The sequence below is a fragment of the Anopheles aquasalis genome, chromosome 2 (assembly GCF_943734665.1).
Source record: "Anopheles aquasalis chromosome 2, idAnoAquaMG_Q_19, whole genome shotgun sequence".
Classification (NCBI taxonomy): domain Eukaryota; kingdom Metazoa; phylum Arthropoda; class Insecta; order Diptera; family Culicidae; genus Anopheles; species Anopheles aquasalis.
This window is the reverse complement of record NC_064877.1, coordinates 37,967,501-37,982,500: the sequence shown is the minus strand read 5'-3', so window position 1 is coordinate 37,982,500 and position 15,000 is coordinate 37,967,501. Positions and strand designations below refer to the sequence as shown.

At 48.8% G+C, this 15,000-nt stretch overlaps 5 protein-coding genes across 5 annotated transcripts in view; 3 read left to right on the top strand and 2 right to left on the bottom strand.

The window, feature by feature from the left end:
* Positions 1-194: 194 nt before the first annotated feature.
* Positions 195-2,422, bottom strand: LOC126571320 (luciferin 4-monooxygenase-like). The gene is made up of 3 exons (XM_050229733.1): positions 2,057-2,422; positions 1,781-1,988; positions 195-1,704 (listed from the first exon to the last, which is right to left on the bottom strand). The coding sequence occupies exons 1-3, from the start codon at positions 2,183-2,185 to the stop codon at positions 407-409; spliced, it is 1,635 nt and encodes a 544-aa protein (XP_050085690.1). The 5' UTR covers positions 2,186-2,422; the 3' UTR covers positions 195-406.
* A 1,287-nt stretch (positions 2,423-3,709) lies between these two features.
* On the bottom strand, positions 3,710-5,939 carry LOC126574777 (uncharacterized). Its single transcript, XM_050235150.1, has 3 exons — positions 5,600-5,939; positions 5,376-5,524; positions 3,710-3,721 (listed from the first exon to the last, which is right to left on the bottom strand). The coding sequence occupies exons 1-3, from the start codon at positions 5,937-5,939 to the stop codon at positions 3,710-3,712; spliced, it is 501 nt and encodes a 166-aa protein (XP_050091107.1).
* A 3,662-nt stretch (positions 5,940-9,601) lies between these two features.
* Positions 9,602-11,501, top strand: LOC126571321 (uncharacterized). The gene is made up of 2 exons (XM_050229734.1): positions 9,602-9,763; positions 9,853-11,501. The coding sequence occupies exons 1-2, from the start codon at positions 9,635-9,637 to the stop codon at positions 11,347-11,349; spliced, it is 1,626 nt and encodes a 541-aa protein (XP_050085691.1). The 5' UTR covers positions 9,602-9,634; the 3' UTR covers positions 11,350-11,501.
* A 251-nt stretch (positions 11,502-11,752) lies between these two features.
* On the top strand, positions 11,753-13,590 carry LOC126571319 (uncharacterized). The gene is made up of 2 exons (XM_050229732.1): positions 11,753-11,887; positions 11,953-13,590. The coding sequence occupies exons 1-2, from the start codon at positions 11,753-11,755 to the stop codon at positions 13,468-13,470; spliced, it is 1,653 nt and encodes a 550-aa protein (XP_050085689.1). The 3' UTR covers positions 13,471-13,590.
* A 1,176-nt stretch (positions 13,591-14,766) lies between these two features.
* LOC126571322 (uncharacterized) overlaps positions 14,767-15,000 on the top strand; it is a 1,813-nt gene continuing 1,579 nt past the window's right edge. Inside the window, exon 1 of the mRNA XM_050229735.1 lies at positions 14,767-15,000. This exon is cut by the window's right edge and continues 152 nt beyond it. Within this exon, the coding sequence (XP_050085692.1) occupies positions 14,822-15,000 (179 nt within the window). The 5' untranslated portion in view covers positions 14,767-14,821.

The window sequence follows — 15,000 nt, the reverse complement described above, 5'->3', positions numbered from 1 at the left end:
TTTGTCAGTTTTGCTTCGATTGATCCAAAACTTTTACACAATACTCTTGAAAGGATCAGCTTTTAGGGAAAATTGTTAAAAACATGTGTCACATGAAAAAAAACAACATGAAAATAAAAAAAAACATGAAAATTATACAAGAAGTACAGAATACTCAAACTCTACCTCTCCATCTACCAATAGCTATCTTCCAACAGTGAATATTTTATATTATCGTTACGGATTTTTTACCCGTACCCGCGATGTTAAAAAAAAGATGAACCCAACAGCTTTACTCCACAGACCCGTATTTCAATGTATTAACCCACATTTTCTCATCTCCCTATCCCCACGAAAACAACAATCAACCTAAGAACTAAGTGCATTTGGTAGTACGCTTTCTGCTACGAGGTGCCGTCACGCAAGCTCACAGCTTCGCCTTCACCACCTTCAGTGAATCTCTTAGCTCCCGGCGCAGTATCTTACCGCTGGCCGTTTTGGGAATCTGGCTGATAAACCGCACGCCACCGTGCAGTTGCTTCTGCTCCGAAACCCTGCCAGCAACGAACTCCTTCACCTCCCGTTCCGTAAGCTGCTCACCGTCCTCGGTGACCACGAACGCCAGCGGAAGCTCACCGGCCCGCTCGTCCGCCACACCGATCACCGCCGCGTCGCTGATTTTCGGATGCTCGAGCAGTATCGCTTCCAGTTCGGCCGGCGGCACCTGGAAGCCTTTGTACTTGATCAGCTCCTTGATGCGATCCACGATGAAGAACTCCTGATCGTCGTCATAGTACGCGATGTCCCCGGTATGTAGCCAACCGTCCTCATCGATAACCCGATCCAAGCCCACGTATCCCTTCATGATGAGCGAACCCTTGAAGCACAGTTCGCCCCTCTGATTAGGTCCCAGTGCCCGGCCCGTCTCGGGATCAATCACCTTCACCCACTGACCCATCCGCACACGGCCCACACTGCCAGCCTTATTCTCGAACCCATCCTGCATCAACACACCGAGCGTGGTTTCGCTCATACCGTAACCCTGCCGTATGAATGCCACTCCGAGGCGCTCCCGGACCTGCTCTTCGATCTCCTTACTAAGCGGAGCCGCTCCGCAGAACAGTGTCATCAGGGTCGAGAGATCGTAGTTGTCCACCATCGGGTGCTTCGCCAGGAACACCATCAACGGTGGCACAAGCGTCATCAGATTCACCTTGTACCGCTCGATGCTGCTCAAGAAAAGGTGAGGATCGAACCGGGGCATCACCACACACCGGCAGTTGTTGGTCACCATGTTCAGCAGACCGACACCGGCAACGACGTGAAACAGCGGGGTCACTGCCAGGGCCACCAGCTGATCCGGTAGCTCAATCATTTTGGCCGCTTCCTTCGAGTGTGCGATCGAAGCGATGATACTCTGGTGCGTTAGCTCCACACCCTTCGGCAGTCCGGTCGTACCGGAGGACAGTACAATCAACGCAACATGTCGGCTCTTGTCCACTGCGGCCGGTTTGTAGCTGGTCGCATCGATCGCCACCGACAGCAGGCTAGCATAGGGCAGTACCTCCGGGTACGCCCGGGCAGCGGCATGTTCACCACCACAAAGTATCACCCGAACGCCGGTCGCCTGCAGTGCACGAAGAGCCCCCATAAGCTTGTCCAGCACGTCCGGAGAGATGAATATCGCTTTCGGTTTCGCCAAGCTTATCGCATGTTTCAGCTCCCCTTTCGGATGAAAGTACAAATTCGTTATCGATTGCCCCCGGCTGGATAGATAAGGTGCTACGGGCCGTTAACTTACCTTCGATGTAGGCCGGATTGAGCAGGGCCAACGGGGCTCCGACGAATATGGCACCGAACATTGCGATGCAATACTCGAGGCTGTTTTGGCTGAGGATGGCCACGTTGTCCGTCTTTCCGATGCCGAGTCTCGCCAGCCCCGTAGCCAAACGGGCCGACTGTTCCAGAATCTGGCCATACGTCAGCTCCTCCAGAGACACCGGATCGATCTGTGAAAGCATAGCAAATCGCGTGAATCATGATGAATGATCGCTCACTGAACCGGCTCGCCGCTTACCAATCCAATGTTGCCCGGACGTAGCTTCAACTCTTCCACTATCACTTCTCCCAGCGATCCGCAGTGATCCAGATCGGCCGGATCGGGCCCACCGTACAGCACGTACTGATCATCCTCCTTGGTATGCATGATACCGAGTAGAATGTTCCACCGTCGAAACCGGCCCGAACAACACCTGCCCTTTGACCGGATAGGCACAAAGGTTTTTTTTTTTTACTGTCAGCCCGTCAGCGCCTGTAGCGTGCACGCATCGAACTGACGGACACACTGAATCTGCCAACCGACGCTAAAACTCGACGAAGCGAACACGCCGCGAAGAAACCGGTTTTCACCCGGCCTGGCCTTGGCTCAAGTACGCTGTATATGCTCGCGCGACCGGTGCTGCGTGACTGGCCAACGAAACGACGCGTAATCTGGTGCAAACACCCGTCCAAACTCCAAACCACGTCGCCACTGCTTTTGTGTGGGTTCGGTGATAATGGTTCGGGGCGGGAAGCGACGATTCGGCCGGTAAGCGTTGCAGATGCCGCCGGCACAGCGGAATAGCGCCATTAGGGGGAATAGTTCGTGTTGGTCGCTCATATTCTGGTGGTAGCCAGTGTACCAAATGTTGCACAATTTTTTTTTAAGTAAATATATCATGCAACATCCTCCTCTTTGTCACATATAAGCACAATTAAAGCGTTTTATTACTTTCAGATGCATCATAAACTTACAAGTTATAGCTTAGAACGATAGGATTCTATTCGCAATTGATAAATAATTACCAAAGATTTGCTGTCTACGCTATCATTCAATTTAAAGGCATGAAACATCTACTGATCTCTTATATTTTCTTCATTGTTAACCAACGCTTATAACCTCGTGCAAAGCCTATTTCAAGCATAAATACAACACCAGCTATGGACCACATAATCGAAACAACCATAAACATGAGCAACAGTTTGTCGGTTTCCACTGCAATTGGCTGCTACCCTTTTGAAATAACGCGATTCACCGATACTCGATGCTTTACAATCATCCTAACCACGGTTGAACGCCAATGACGTTTCAGCCCTGCCTCAAAAATGATCCGTTGATACCTTGTAAATCGCTCTACCAAGAGAGGAACCTCAACAAACGTAAAAAATGACATGTCAGCATAGATATAATCCTTAAGAAACACAAACTGCGGCTTTCCGGTGTCCGGATTTATGTTTAAAGTATCAGCATTAAGGATTTCTGCCTGTGCATCGTTAAAAAAATACGCAGAATTTTCCAAGCTGTACAGGCTATGCACAACTTCGTCTTGTACAACGATACTATAGTGTGTTTGCACAATTGATCGATTAATAGATTTATCGTCCAATATTATCTTAATGTTTCGTTGCCGAAGATCCTCAATCGTCGCTGGATCCGGGTTTGAGGGAGGATCGATCAAATACGAGATAATTTTCGTCTCGTACGCACATTTCATTTGGTAGAACAGCACGAGCAGCCCTGCGGCCATGAACTTCTCCAAGCGTCCGGACAAACGCAGCTTCCGCTTCTCCAATCCAATTAGCGCCAACAAGAATAGATTATTGCCGATCGTTTTTGGTGTTATACAGTGCATCAGGTATGATGCGAAGCAGATTATTGTTAGGACGACCCATACACTCCAATCGAATGGCTTTAACCAGATCTCTGCAAATGATAGGAATCGACCACGAGGAGCTAATATGAAATATTTTTCCATTTCGATGGTATCGACAGTGTCCTTTCTATACTCAGAAAGTGTCATACGATTCAGCACCACAAATGACTCATTATATCGATTTATGCAATCCTTGAAGTGCAGATACAGCTGACAATCGAGCATTTGACACGAGAAAGGAATGCCAAGACGTTCGAAGAACAACTGAAACAATCTGGCGTCCTCTCCCACTATGTCGCCCACTTGCATAGTAAAAGCATCCATGGCGTAAGCACCTTTCACTTCGACTTCCGCTAATGTTGTTATCCGATCGTAGAGCAAATCATCGAAGCGAGGATATGCCGTGTGTCTTATCATCCGGAGAGGCATATACATGAAGCTAAACATTGCATCCTCGTTCAACGCTATCATCACCACGTTCAGAAGATAGTAAGATGACCAAACATCTGCAACAGACTGTGCATATGCTTCGTTCGTCAATCTGAAGATGAGCACTACCAAACAGTCGGAGGGAATTCCGGTCAACCATGAATGGAAAACGGAAGCGTTAAAGTTGTCCTCGAGTCGACCAGCTATCACTGTCACCATGTTTGGCCCCGGATATCCGGAGTTGTGCGATGCTCGCTGAATGTTTGCCTGAATGAGAACTACCTCCTCACTCTTGAATAACTTCTGAGCTAACGATCGACTAAACAACTCTGATTCTGGATCCTCACTGGTCTGTAACAACCAACAAACGAACGTCCCAAAGTGATGAACTTTTTGATAGTGTGTCAGGTTTGCAACGTATTGCACAGCCTCATCGCTCCTACTACTATCCGATTCCTCCGAAGATGTTGCGATTAAAATCGCGATCAACCACGCTATACCTTTCAACGACATGACTGAGCATGCTCGACCCATTGTCACCAGTTATATTAAACAGAGACACAACCTTTTGGTAATTAGTTCAATTACTCTGATTGTTTCTGGCAATCAATCCAATGAGTCCACTCTCCCATTCTTAACATTTTAACCCACTCATCTATTTCCAGGTATAAAAAAATCATTATGGCTCGTGACCTCGCACCTACATGCAAACGAATTAGTTTCATTTCATAAAACGTTAAACGTCCTTTGAATTATTTTTTGTAACCCAGCGTTCACGTTAGCACATTTCTGGGCCGAATTTGAGCGTGAGGCATGCCAGTTCCTATTGAAAAATGATCCTTAACGCGTTTTCAATTCCGTTAAATACTAACAGCTTCGTTGAAGTTCCATACATTACACAAGAAATCTGCTAGCGTGTCGCGGACTAACAAGGAATGTTACCTATAGTGAGTGCGTACTTCCCCTTTGAGTACGGTAAAATATAAACAATTGCAAAATGAACTTTACGATGAAAGTGAGAACGAAAAGAAAGAAAGAGAAACGTATAAGATAGCAGTCAAACCGTCCCGCTTATGTATTCTTCGTTGTTAACAAACGCTTACGACATCGTGCAAAGCCTATTTCAAGCAAAAATACAGCCACAGCTATGGACCACATAGTTGCGATAAGCATGAAAATAAGCCAAAACTTCTCCGATTCAACTATATTTGTTTGTTGCCCTCCTTCTAAGTTGAGATACATCAACACGCGATTCCTTCGAAAAAAACTCATCACAATCGAACGCCAATGCTTTTTCATCCCTGCCTCAAAAGTGCTCCGTTGAAATCTTGCAAATCTCTTTATGAAGAGATGAGTTTTATAAAAGGTATAGAACATTATATCGGTAAAGAAATTTTCCTTGAGAGATATATATCGGTATTTTCCTGTTTCCGAATCAATCGTTACAGTAACAAAATTCAGAATTTCTGCCTGTGCTTCGTTAACAAAATAAGCTATACGTTGTAGGCTATATACTTTGCTGTAATCATCTTCGGAAATCATAATATCGTATTTTGATTGAACAATTGATCGATTAACTGATTTGTCATCCAACAATATCTTAATTTTCCGTTGCCGAAGATCCTCAATCGTCATTGGATCCGGTTCTGAGGGAGTGTCGATCATGTAAGATATGATTTTCGTCTCGTACGCACATTTCATCTGGTAGAACAGCACGAGTAGTCCTGCGGCCATGAACTTCTCCAATCGTCCCGACAAACGCAGCTTCCGCTTCTCTAATCCAATTAGCGCCAACAAGAATAAATTATTTCCGATCGTGTTTGGAGCTATTCGGTGCATCAGGTATGATGCGAAGCAGATTATTGTTAGGACGACCCATACACTCCAATCGAATGGCTTTAACCAGATCTCTGCAAATGATAGGAATCGACCACGAGGAGCTAATACAATATACTTTTCCATTTCGATGGTATCGACAGTGTCCTTTCTATACTCAGAAAGTGTCAAACGATTCAGCACCACAAATGACTCATTATATCGATTTATACAATCCTTGAAGTGCAGATACAGCTGACAATCGAGCATTTGACTCGAAAATGGAATACCAAGACGTTCGAAGAACAACTGAAACAATCTGGCGTCCTCTCCCACTATTTCGTTCACTTGCATAGTAAATGCATCCATGATGTAAGCACCTTTCACTTCTACTTCCGCCAATGTTGTTATCCGATCGTAGAGCAAATCATCGAAGCCAGGATATCCCGTGTGTCTTATCATCCGGAGAGGCATATACATGAAGCTAAACATTACATCCTCTTTCAACGCTATCATCACCACGTTCAGAAGACTGTAAGATGCCCAACGATTCGCCAGCGTCTCTGCATATGCTTCGTTCGTCAATCTGAAGATGAGCACTACCAAACAGTCGGAGGGAATTCCGGTCAACCAAGTATGTATAACAGAAGCGTTAACGTTGTCCTCGAGTCGATCAGCGATCATTATCACCATGTTTGGCCCCGGATATCCGGAGTTGTGCGATGCTCGCTGAATGTTTGCCTGAATGAGAACTACCTCCTCACTCTTGAATAACTTCTGAGCTAACGATCGACTAAACAACTCTGATTCTGGATCCTCGTTGGTCTGTAACAACCAACAAACGAACGTCCCAAATTGATGAACTTTTTGATAGTGTGTCAGGTTTGCAACGTATTGCACAGCCTCATCGCTCCTACTACTATCCGATTCCTCCGAAGATGTTGCGATTAAAATCGCGATCAACCACGCTATACCTTTCAACGACATGACTGAGCATGCTCGACCCATTGTCAGCAGCTATACAAAACAGAGACACATTCCTTTTGTGTTGCATTCAATTACTCTGATTGTTTCTAGCAATTATCTAAACAGGTAGCAAGAATGCTGTTCAATCCATTTTGTTATCGTCTACAGTAGTTTTAATTGCATATTGTGACCTGCACCCCTCGTACTAATGGAATTGTTCATTGGAAAGAACGTAAACGAAAATTGTGTATATCAGTCTATCGTTCAACATGGACCTACAAGGTCCTCACGCTCTGTTACTGCTCTGCGTCTTACTTATAACTTCTGTTGCCACCGACAGAGCAAATAACATAGTGAAAGAGGTGCATCGCATAACCCAAACCCTTCAAAATCACCGTACGGGACACATAGTCAGTTGGATTCTTCGGTTTTCCGAGACGGATTTATTTACTAATGAGCTGCGAGATGGCATGGCCAGATCCTCTTTCCAAAATCAAGTTAGCCTGCTGCAAGTGGATCTTACAATCAACTACAGTACAGCCTACACCGATCCTGATCTAGTATTCCTATTGATCGACTGGTATGATCAAAACATAAACGTCATTATTGTCAACCAATGGGTTCGCAGTATTCCTCCAACTTGCAAAGTTCTGGTACTATACTCTCACGACAACGACGCGATCCTGTGGCAAATGCGTTCCTATTTTGCATCTCGCGAAATAGTCAACGTTGCTTTCATGGCGGTCAATGTGGATGGCATCTTTACCTTCCTGGCACGACCTTTGCGGATTAAACACTACAAAACCTTTCCTGCTATCGAGACCATATTTTATGATCGCCCTATCGAGGAATCTCATTTGCTCGGAGTCTATATGGATGATTTCTACACACACCATTACGCGGATAATTTATACGGTGAAGACATGCACTTGTTTGTCTTGTTTGCCGAAACAATCAACACCAAACTCGTCCTTCGCCGCCTTGTGTGTCCCGAAACATTAAATATGCAACAGTGTATCGATAAACAAACCCATTGGGATCTGCTACTGAACCGATTTGTGATGAATGTGTACATTGGGAATATAGTCGGCACTATCTCCTTGGAACATATTGCTATTCTGTCCCCAAAAGGCAGGATACTCACAATATGGGAGGTACTAACTAAGCCGTTTATGTCTTCCGTATGGATCTTGTTAGTTGTATTTTGTGCTTTGTATCAATTTCTTGAACAATATCTATTGAGACACTTCAACAACAATCTACTGCTTCTGGCCTTATTTGGATTTGAAAAGCAACGGCTTCGTTCAACACATCGTACCGAGAAGATAGCCGCCGTGGCTTTGATCATACTATTCTTCGTGCTGAAGTGTGCCTACGAAACGAAAATCATATCGTTCATCACGGAACCACCGGCAATACGAGACCCCGAGACATTACACGATCTCGCCGATCGCAACATTACTGTCTACTACCCGCATAACAAACTTCCACTGCTGAATATCGATAAACGTTTAATGGCGCTGTTTAAGGAGTATCCCGGGTCACAGAACTTGCCTGTGGAGCATGCAATTCTAGAAAATCGGGCTGTACTGCAGCTGGACTATATTCGTGCTGAAATTTTGAATCCAAACAAGTGCTTAATATTGCCAAAAAATGTCTACGAATTTCAATCCTTCTTTTTGTTTATCCCTAAACGGATCTTGCAACATCGATTTAGCGTTTTTCTGCGCAGAGTGTTCGAGTCCGGCATGCAGCAGTATTGGAGAGAAAGAATCGCCGCTTTTTTTTCACGCCAAACCACTAACCTGTACCACAGACACAAAAAATATCAAAATGCTCCACATATCATTACTTTAAAGCAATTATGGCCTCTCATTCAAGTGCTTTTAGCCCAATGGGCAGTTGAGATTGGTGTGTTGCTGGCAGAGATTGCATACGCACGGTGCATTGATTAGCTTCAAAATCACAACGGTGATGAATATAATCGTTGCGTTTAAAATATTATCACATCATATTAATACAGATTTTGTAGAACCAAGAACGAATGATAAGGTGTAGTCATTTCTATTCGCGAATAAATAGAATGTAACACTCTGATACATATAACATATCAAAATTAACTTTCAAATGTAACATCAAATTTTCAAATTTTCAAACGTAGTCAACACATTGACCCACCGCTTTTAAGCAGCAAATGTCTGATAACATTCCTTTTAATTTAAATATCCACAGTACACGTTATACGCCCCAATAAACACGAGCTTATTCACTGATTTTGGATCTAATAAAAAATGCAGCACATTGAAAAGTAGCCGAAAAGCAACTGAACTTCTAACTGAGTCGCGATTATGGATTCATTCTCAAACAGCAGCAGCCACCTCAGACTGAGATGCATCTTCTTTATCCCATCATTCACCGAGTATCCACTGTTGATAGAAGGTTCTGATGTTTCCTTTATGCCAATCTCCCGACCAAAGCATCTACTGTACTGCAAAAAAAAAACAAAAACAAACACTCGGTTCGTTACGGCTAGCTCGGTCTCAGATGAAACATTCCACCACGACCACCGTGCGCCACGCGAATGATTTCCGCGGTGCACGAACACAAACAGCCGTATCTCGCGGCACTATCAGCACAACGAACGAATACGAAACTCATCTCCGAGCACACGCAGCGCACTAGCATTGGCCGCTAATGTGCGCGACAGTGTTTCACGAGCAGCCGGTGCGCATCGAGCTCGGCAGTAACCGGCGATGGGTGGTAACGACGAAAAGTACGTATTTTACGGAGGCGACTTGGAGGAACCGATCGAGGCAGGCTGCGGTTCACTCGGTGAGCTGTTCATCAAGCGGTTAAAGGAAAACGGAGATGGTGTTGCTTTCGTAAGTATAACAGGTCACACTGCGGTCACAGAATAGTCATCATCAGCTCCCTTTCTTTCCTCGTTGCCCCTCAACCAACGCGGCTACAGACTGACGGTGTTACGGATGAGCGCTTTACGTACTCGGACGTGCTGGAGCGCTCGGTACGGCTGGCCAATCGCTTCCACCGGCTGGGCATCAAGAAAGATACCGTAGTGGCGGTCATGTGCGAGAACCGGATCGAGCTGCCGATCATAACGTTTGCGGCGAGCTACCTACGCGCCGTACCACTCCTCCTGAACCCGGCCTACACGGCCACCGAACTGTCGCACGTACTGAAGCTCACACAACCGCGAGCCATCTTCGCTTCACCGCTAGCCATGGAAACGCTTCGGCCCCTCCTGAAAACGTTTCCCTCGATCAAGCTAACCGTGCTGCTGGGCGGAACGGGCGTGCGACCGAACGCACACGTAACGCTGTTCCGCGAGCTGTTCGATCGAAACCGGGCCCAGTTCATCACCTTCACACCGCAACCGGTACGGCTGCGTGAGCAGATCGGCCTGATGGTGCTCTCCTCCGGTACGACCGGCCTACCGAAAGCCGTCCAACTGACGCACCACAACGTGATGTGCGTGCTGGCGTATATGCGCGAAAGTTCACGCAACATCCCCTTCGAACAGATTGCTCTCGGGTTGCTACCGTTCTTCCATGTGTACGGCTACATGATGCTGCTGCAAGCGCTGATCAACGGGCGCCAGATCGTGTCGCTGCCCAAGTTCGAACCGACACTCTTCCTGTCCACCATCCAGAAGTACCGCGTCACGACGGCCTCGCTCGCACCACCGTTGATGGTTTTCCTTGCCAAGCACCCGCTAGTGGACCAGTACGATCTCAGTTCGTTGCTTTTGCTCGGCTGTGGTGCCGCTCCGCTCAGTAAAGAGGTCGAACTGGCAGTACTGCAGCGACTACCGAGCGTACTGACGATCCTCGTCGGCTACGGATTGAGTGAATCGTCGCTCGGTGTCATGACACGGACGTCCGATGTGCACGGTAGCGTTGGCAAGGTAAACAAGCTGAGCTGGGTGAAGGTGGTGGACGTGAAGACGGGCCGCACCCTCGGCCCGAACCAGATCGGTGAGATCTGCGTCAAGGGACCGCTCGTCATGAAGGGCTACCTGAAGAACGACAAGGAAACACGGGCCATCATCGATCGCGACGGTTGGCTGCACAGCGGCGATACCGGTTACTTCGATGAGGAGGAAAACTTTTACATCGTCGACCGGATCAAGGATCTGATCAAGTACAAGGGCTTCCAGGTGGCACCGGCCGAAGTCGAAGCCGTACTGCTGACGAACCCGAAGATCAAGGATTGTGCCGTCGTGGGCTTACCGGATGCATCCGCTGGCCAGCTCCCGTTGGCGTTCGTCGTACTGCAGCCCGGTGCATCGCTCACCGAGCGCGACGTGCAGCAGTACGTCGCCGAGCGGCTCTCGAAGCAGAAGCAGCTGCACGGTGGTGTACGGTTCGTGCATGAGGTTCCCAAAACGGCCAGCGGTAAGATACTGCGCCGCGAGCTAACGTACCTGCTCGCCAAATCGAAGCTTTAAATCATTTTCGGACCCTCCCCATTTCGTATCTGGATGAGGTGGCGAATTGTTGGTGGCCGTCGGACGCGTTTTCGGCTCGTCATTCTGATAAACCAAGCAGGGAGAAGGGGAAACACTAGAGTAAATAAATGCACAAGATAGACAGTGAGAGATTGAAAGAGAGAGAGGAGTTTACTCGATTGTTTTATTGTGCTTCGCTGCTGGTGGTGGTGTTGATAAGAACCGCGCTTCGCCAACGATCTAATTGCCGCCGGTTGTTTACATGCCACCGAGCCGCCGGTTGTCCGATAACGTCCGCCCAAGAAGGAGGAAGAGAGAGTGGTGTGCAGACAAATCGTTTGTCTCGCGCATGCAGATGATGCTGGTGCGCTAGCAATCAGTTAATTCTACGCAACTGACCAAGATGGATGCTGGTGCGACATCCGAGCGATTCGTGTTGTACGGCGGTGATCTACGCTATAGCATCGAGGATGGTTGCCGATCGTTTGGTGAGCTGCTGATCAAACGATTGTACCGTAATGGCACGGAAGTGGGATTGGTAAGAGCAATCTTGCAGTCCCCTACCCACCCGTGTCTTATCTTGCCTCCTACTTCCCACTACAGGTCGATGGCGTTACCGGACAGCAGTATACGTACCACGAGATACTGGAACGTTCGCTGAAGCTCGCCAATCGCTTCCATCGGCTTGGCCTAAAACGAGGCTCCGTCGTGGCGATCGCTAGCGAGAACAGTCTCCAATTCCCGATCGTCACCTTCGCGACGATCATGCTCGGAGGAACGATCCTACCGCTCAATCCATCCTACACGGCCGGCGAGATGGCACACGTCCTGCAGCTCACCAAACCGTGGTCCATCTTTGCCTCGAGCAAACCACTCGCCACGATCCGCGCCATGCGCGATCACTTACCGTTCGTAAAGCTACTGGTCGCGCTCGTCGGAACGCAGCAAACGGAACACGGACCGCAACTACCCTCACTGGACGAGTTCTTCGATCGTAGCCCACTGCACAGCCTTACCAGCTTCACTCCGCAACCGGTACGGCTCAAGGAGCAGGTCGCCGTCATGGTTATGTCATCCGGAACGACCGGACTACCGAAAGCCGTCCAACTGACGCACCACAACGTGATGGCCGTGATGGCGTACCTAGCGGAGGATCCCCGGTACACCGAGCTACCGGTCCCTATCCGGGTCCTTGGACTGCTCCCTTTCTATCACGTGTTCGGGTTCATGCTGTCACTGAACAGCTGCCTCAACCGGGTGCCGATGGTCGTGCTGCCCCAGTACGAGCCACGCCTTTTCCTGCGCACCATCCAGGACCATCGCATCACGATGGTCAGTCTCGTGCCGCCGCTGATGGTTTTTCTGGCCAAACATCCACTGGTGGCGGAGTACGATCTGAGTTCGCTGCATGCCGTCCTTTGCGGTGCCGCTCCGTTGAGCAAGGAAATCGAAGATCTGGTACGGGGGCGCCTTCCAAACGCCCGCACCGTCCGCCCCGGGTACGGTATGAGCGAGACGTCGCTCGGTGTTATTTCGCGGGTTAACGATAAGGTCGGTTCGGTGGGTAAGGTCCACAAGACGACCTACGTCAAGGTGGTCGATCTGGATACCGGTGAACGACTCGGGCCCGGTCGAACCGGTGAGATCTGCGTCAAGGGACCGCTGGTGATGAAGGGTTACCTAAACAATGAGCAAGCCACACGCGAAATGCTCGATACGGACGGGTGGCTCCGTACCGGGGACATCGGATACTACGACGAGGAGCTGGACTTTTTCATCGTCGATCGGCTGAAGGATCTGATCAAGTACAAGGGCTTCCAGGTGCCACCGGCCGAACTGGAGGACGTGCTCCTTAGTCATCCGAAGGTACGCGATGCGGCCGTCGTTGGACTGCCCGATGAAATGGCCGGTGAACTGCCAGCTGCCTTTGTCGTGCTGCAACCGAACACGGAGGCGATCACGGAGGGGCAGCTTGCCCAGTACGTTGCTTCCAAACTATCGCCCCACAAGTGGCTACGCGGTGGGGTGCACTTTGTGCAGGAAATCCCCAAAACCGGCAGTGGCAAGATATTGCGCCGACAGCTGCGCCAAACACTGCAGAAGCAGAAGGCGAAGCTGTAATGCCCCCGGGGGGGCAGCGCTGTTCCGGGTTAGGAGTGTAATTGGGCAGTGTTTCTGATGCAAATGGACCAAATCGCTTGAAAGCATCACAGTGAAATGTAAAATAAACGATAAATCCGATTCGTGCCGTGGTGTTCCGGATTGAATTGGCGGGGGCGCATCGTTCATCGTCCCTGGTGTCGAAATTGTGCGGAAGCTCCAACCACACGCACCTCGTACCACTGGGCACATCTACCGGATAGAACCAATTACACTAATTAACTGCTGCCAAATTCCACCATTCTCGGTTTGGGTGCCGTTGGGGGGGTAGGGGTGAGTTAGTGCGAATTAAATGGAGCGATTCCGGTGGAATAGTCTTCAGAGCAAAGCCGCTAGCCGTTCGCTGGCTCTCGGAACTGCACTTCAAACCCAACGATCCCAGCAGCCCGTGCCTGCAGCGTCACCATGTCAACCGATGTGTAGGGCACGGTTGACTTGCAGCTCGAAGTGAAATACTCCTTCTCCGGACTCGCAGATGCTTCGCCGGTTATCGGATCAGTATTTTAGTTTTATTGATAGAGAGAGAGAGAGAGAGAGAGAGAGAGAGAGCGCGAGAGAGCCTTTCAGTTAAATTAATTTCTCCTCAAGCTTTTTAATCACCGACCGCGTGACCAGAGTAACGATACTACCACCGACCGACGTCTAATGACATTGCTGCTTGTCCTCGTCCACCAGTCCTGCGCACCCACCCACACCCTGTTTTGTGACCAGCGATGGTCTGGTTTCTCACTTCAAAGGACACACATTTTTACCCGAATTGCCATGGCGGTAACATTATGAAGGTTTCGAAATTTACGAACTAAAGTTCGAAAGCGATGCAGCCTGGCACCAGCCTTTTGCCAGCGGAACTGAAACTAAAACCGGAACATAATCGGGCCACGGGCTGTTTGAACTGCACACTCGATTGCGGATTCCGTGTTCCGTTCCATCTGCACTAGCATTAGCATAAACTACGATTATGGTACCGCAAAAGGGGGCGCGATAGTGTGATGACAGTCTGCCCCCCCTACCCCTAATAAATCTCACGTCCTGTCCCATTGTTGAGTCTCCCAAAGCAACAGGAAGAAAACAACAACACCAAACACTGATTACACCGTCCGGAGGGTCAATAGAATCTCTTGCGCACACGCAAACACAGCTGATACTTGATACCGATGACTTGCTTTATCATCCCAATGCGCCGGGAGAGATAACGAAGAAGACGGAACGGACGACAACGCAAGACGCACATCCCATCCAGTCGCATCCAACCAGCCAGCCAGCCAGCCAGCCAGCCAGCCAGTGCCAGTGTCACAAAAGCAGTCAAACAATCATGACTGACGAAAGCAACATCGTTCGGGGACCAGCAGCACCCGAAGATCTGACGCTTGGTACCCGCTCGCTTGGGGAACTGTTTCTCCAGGTGTTCCGACAGTCCCCGACCAGCGTGGCCATCATCGATGGTGTGACGGGGCGCGAGCACACGTACGGTGAGCTGCTGGAGCAGTCGCT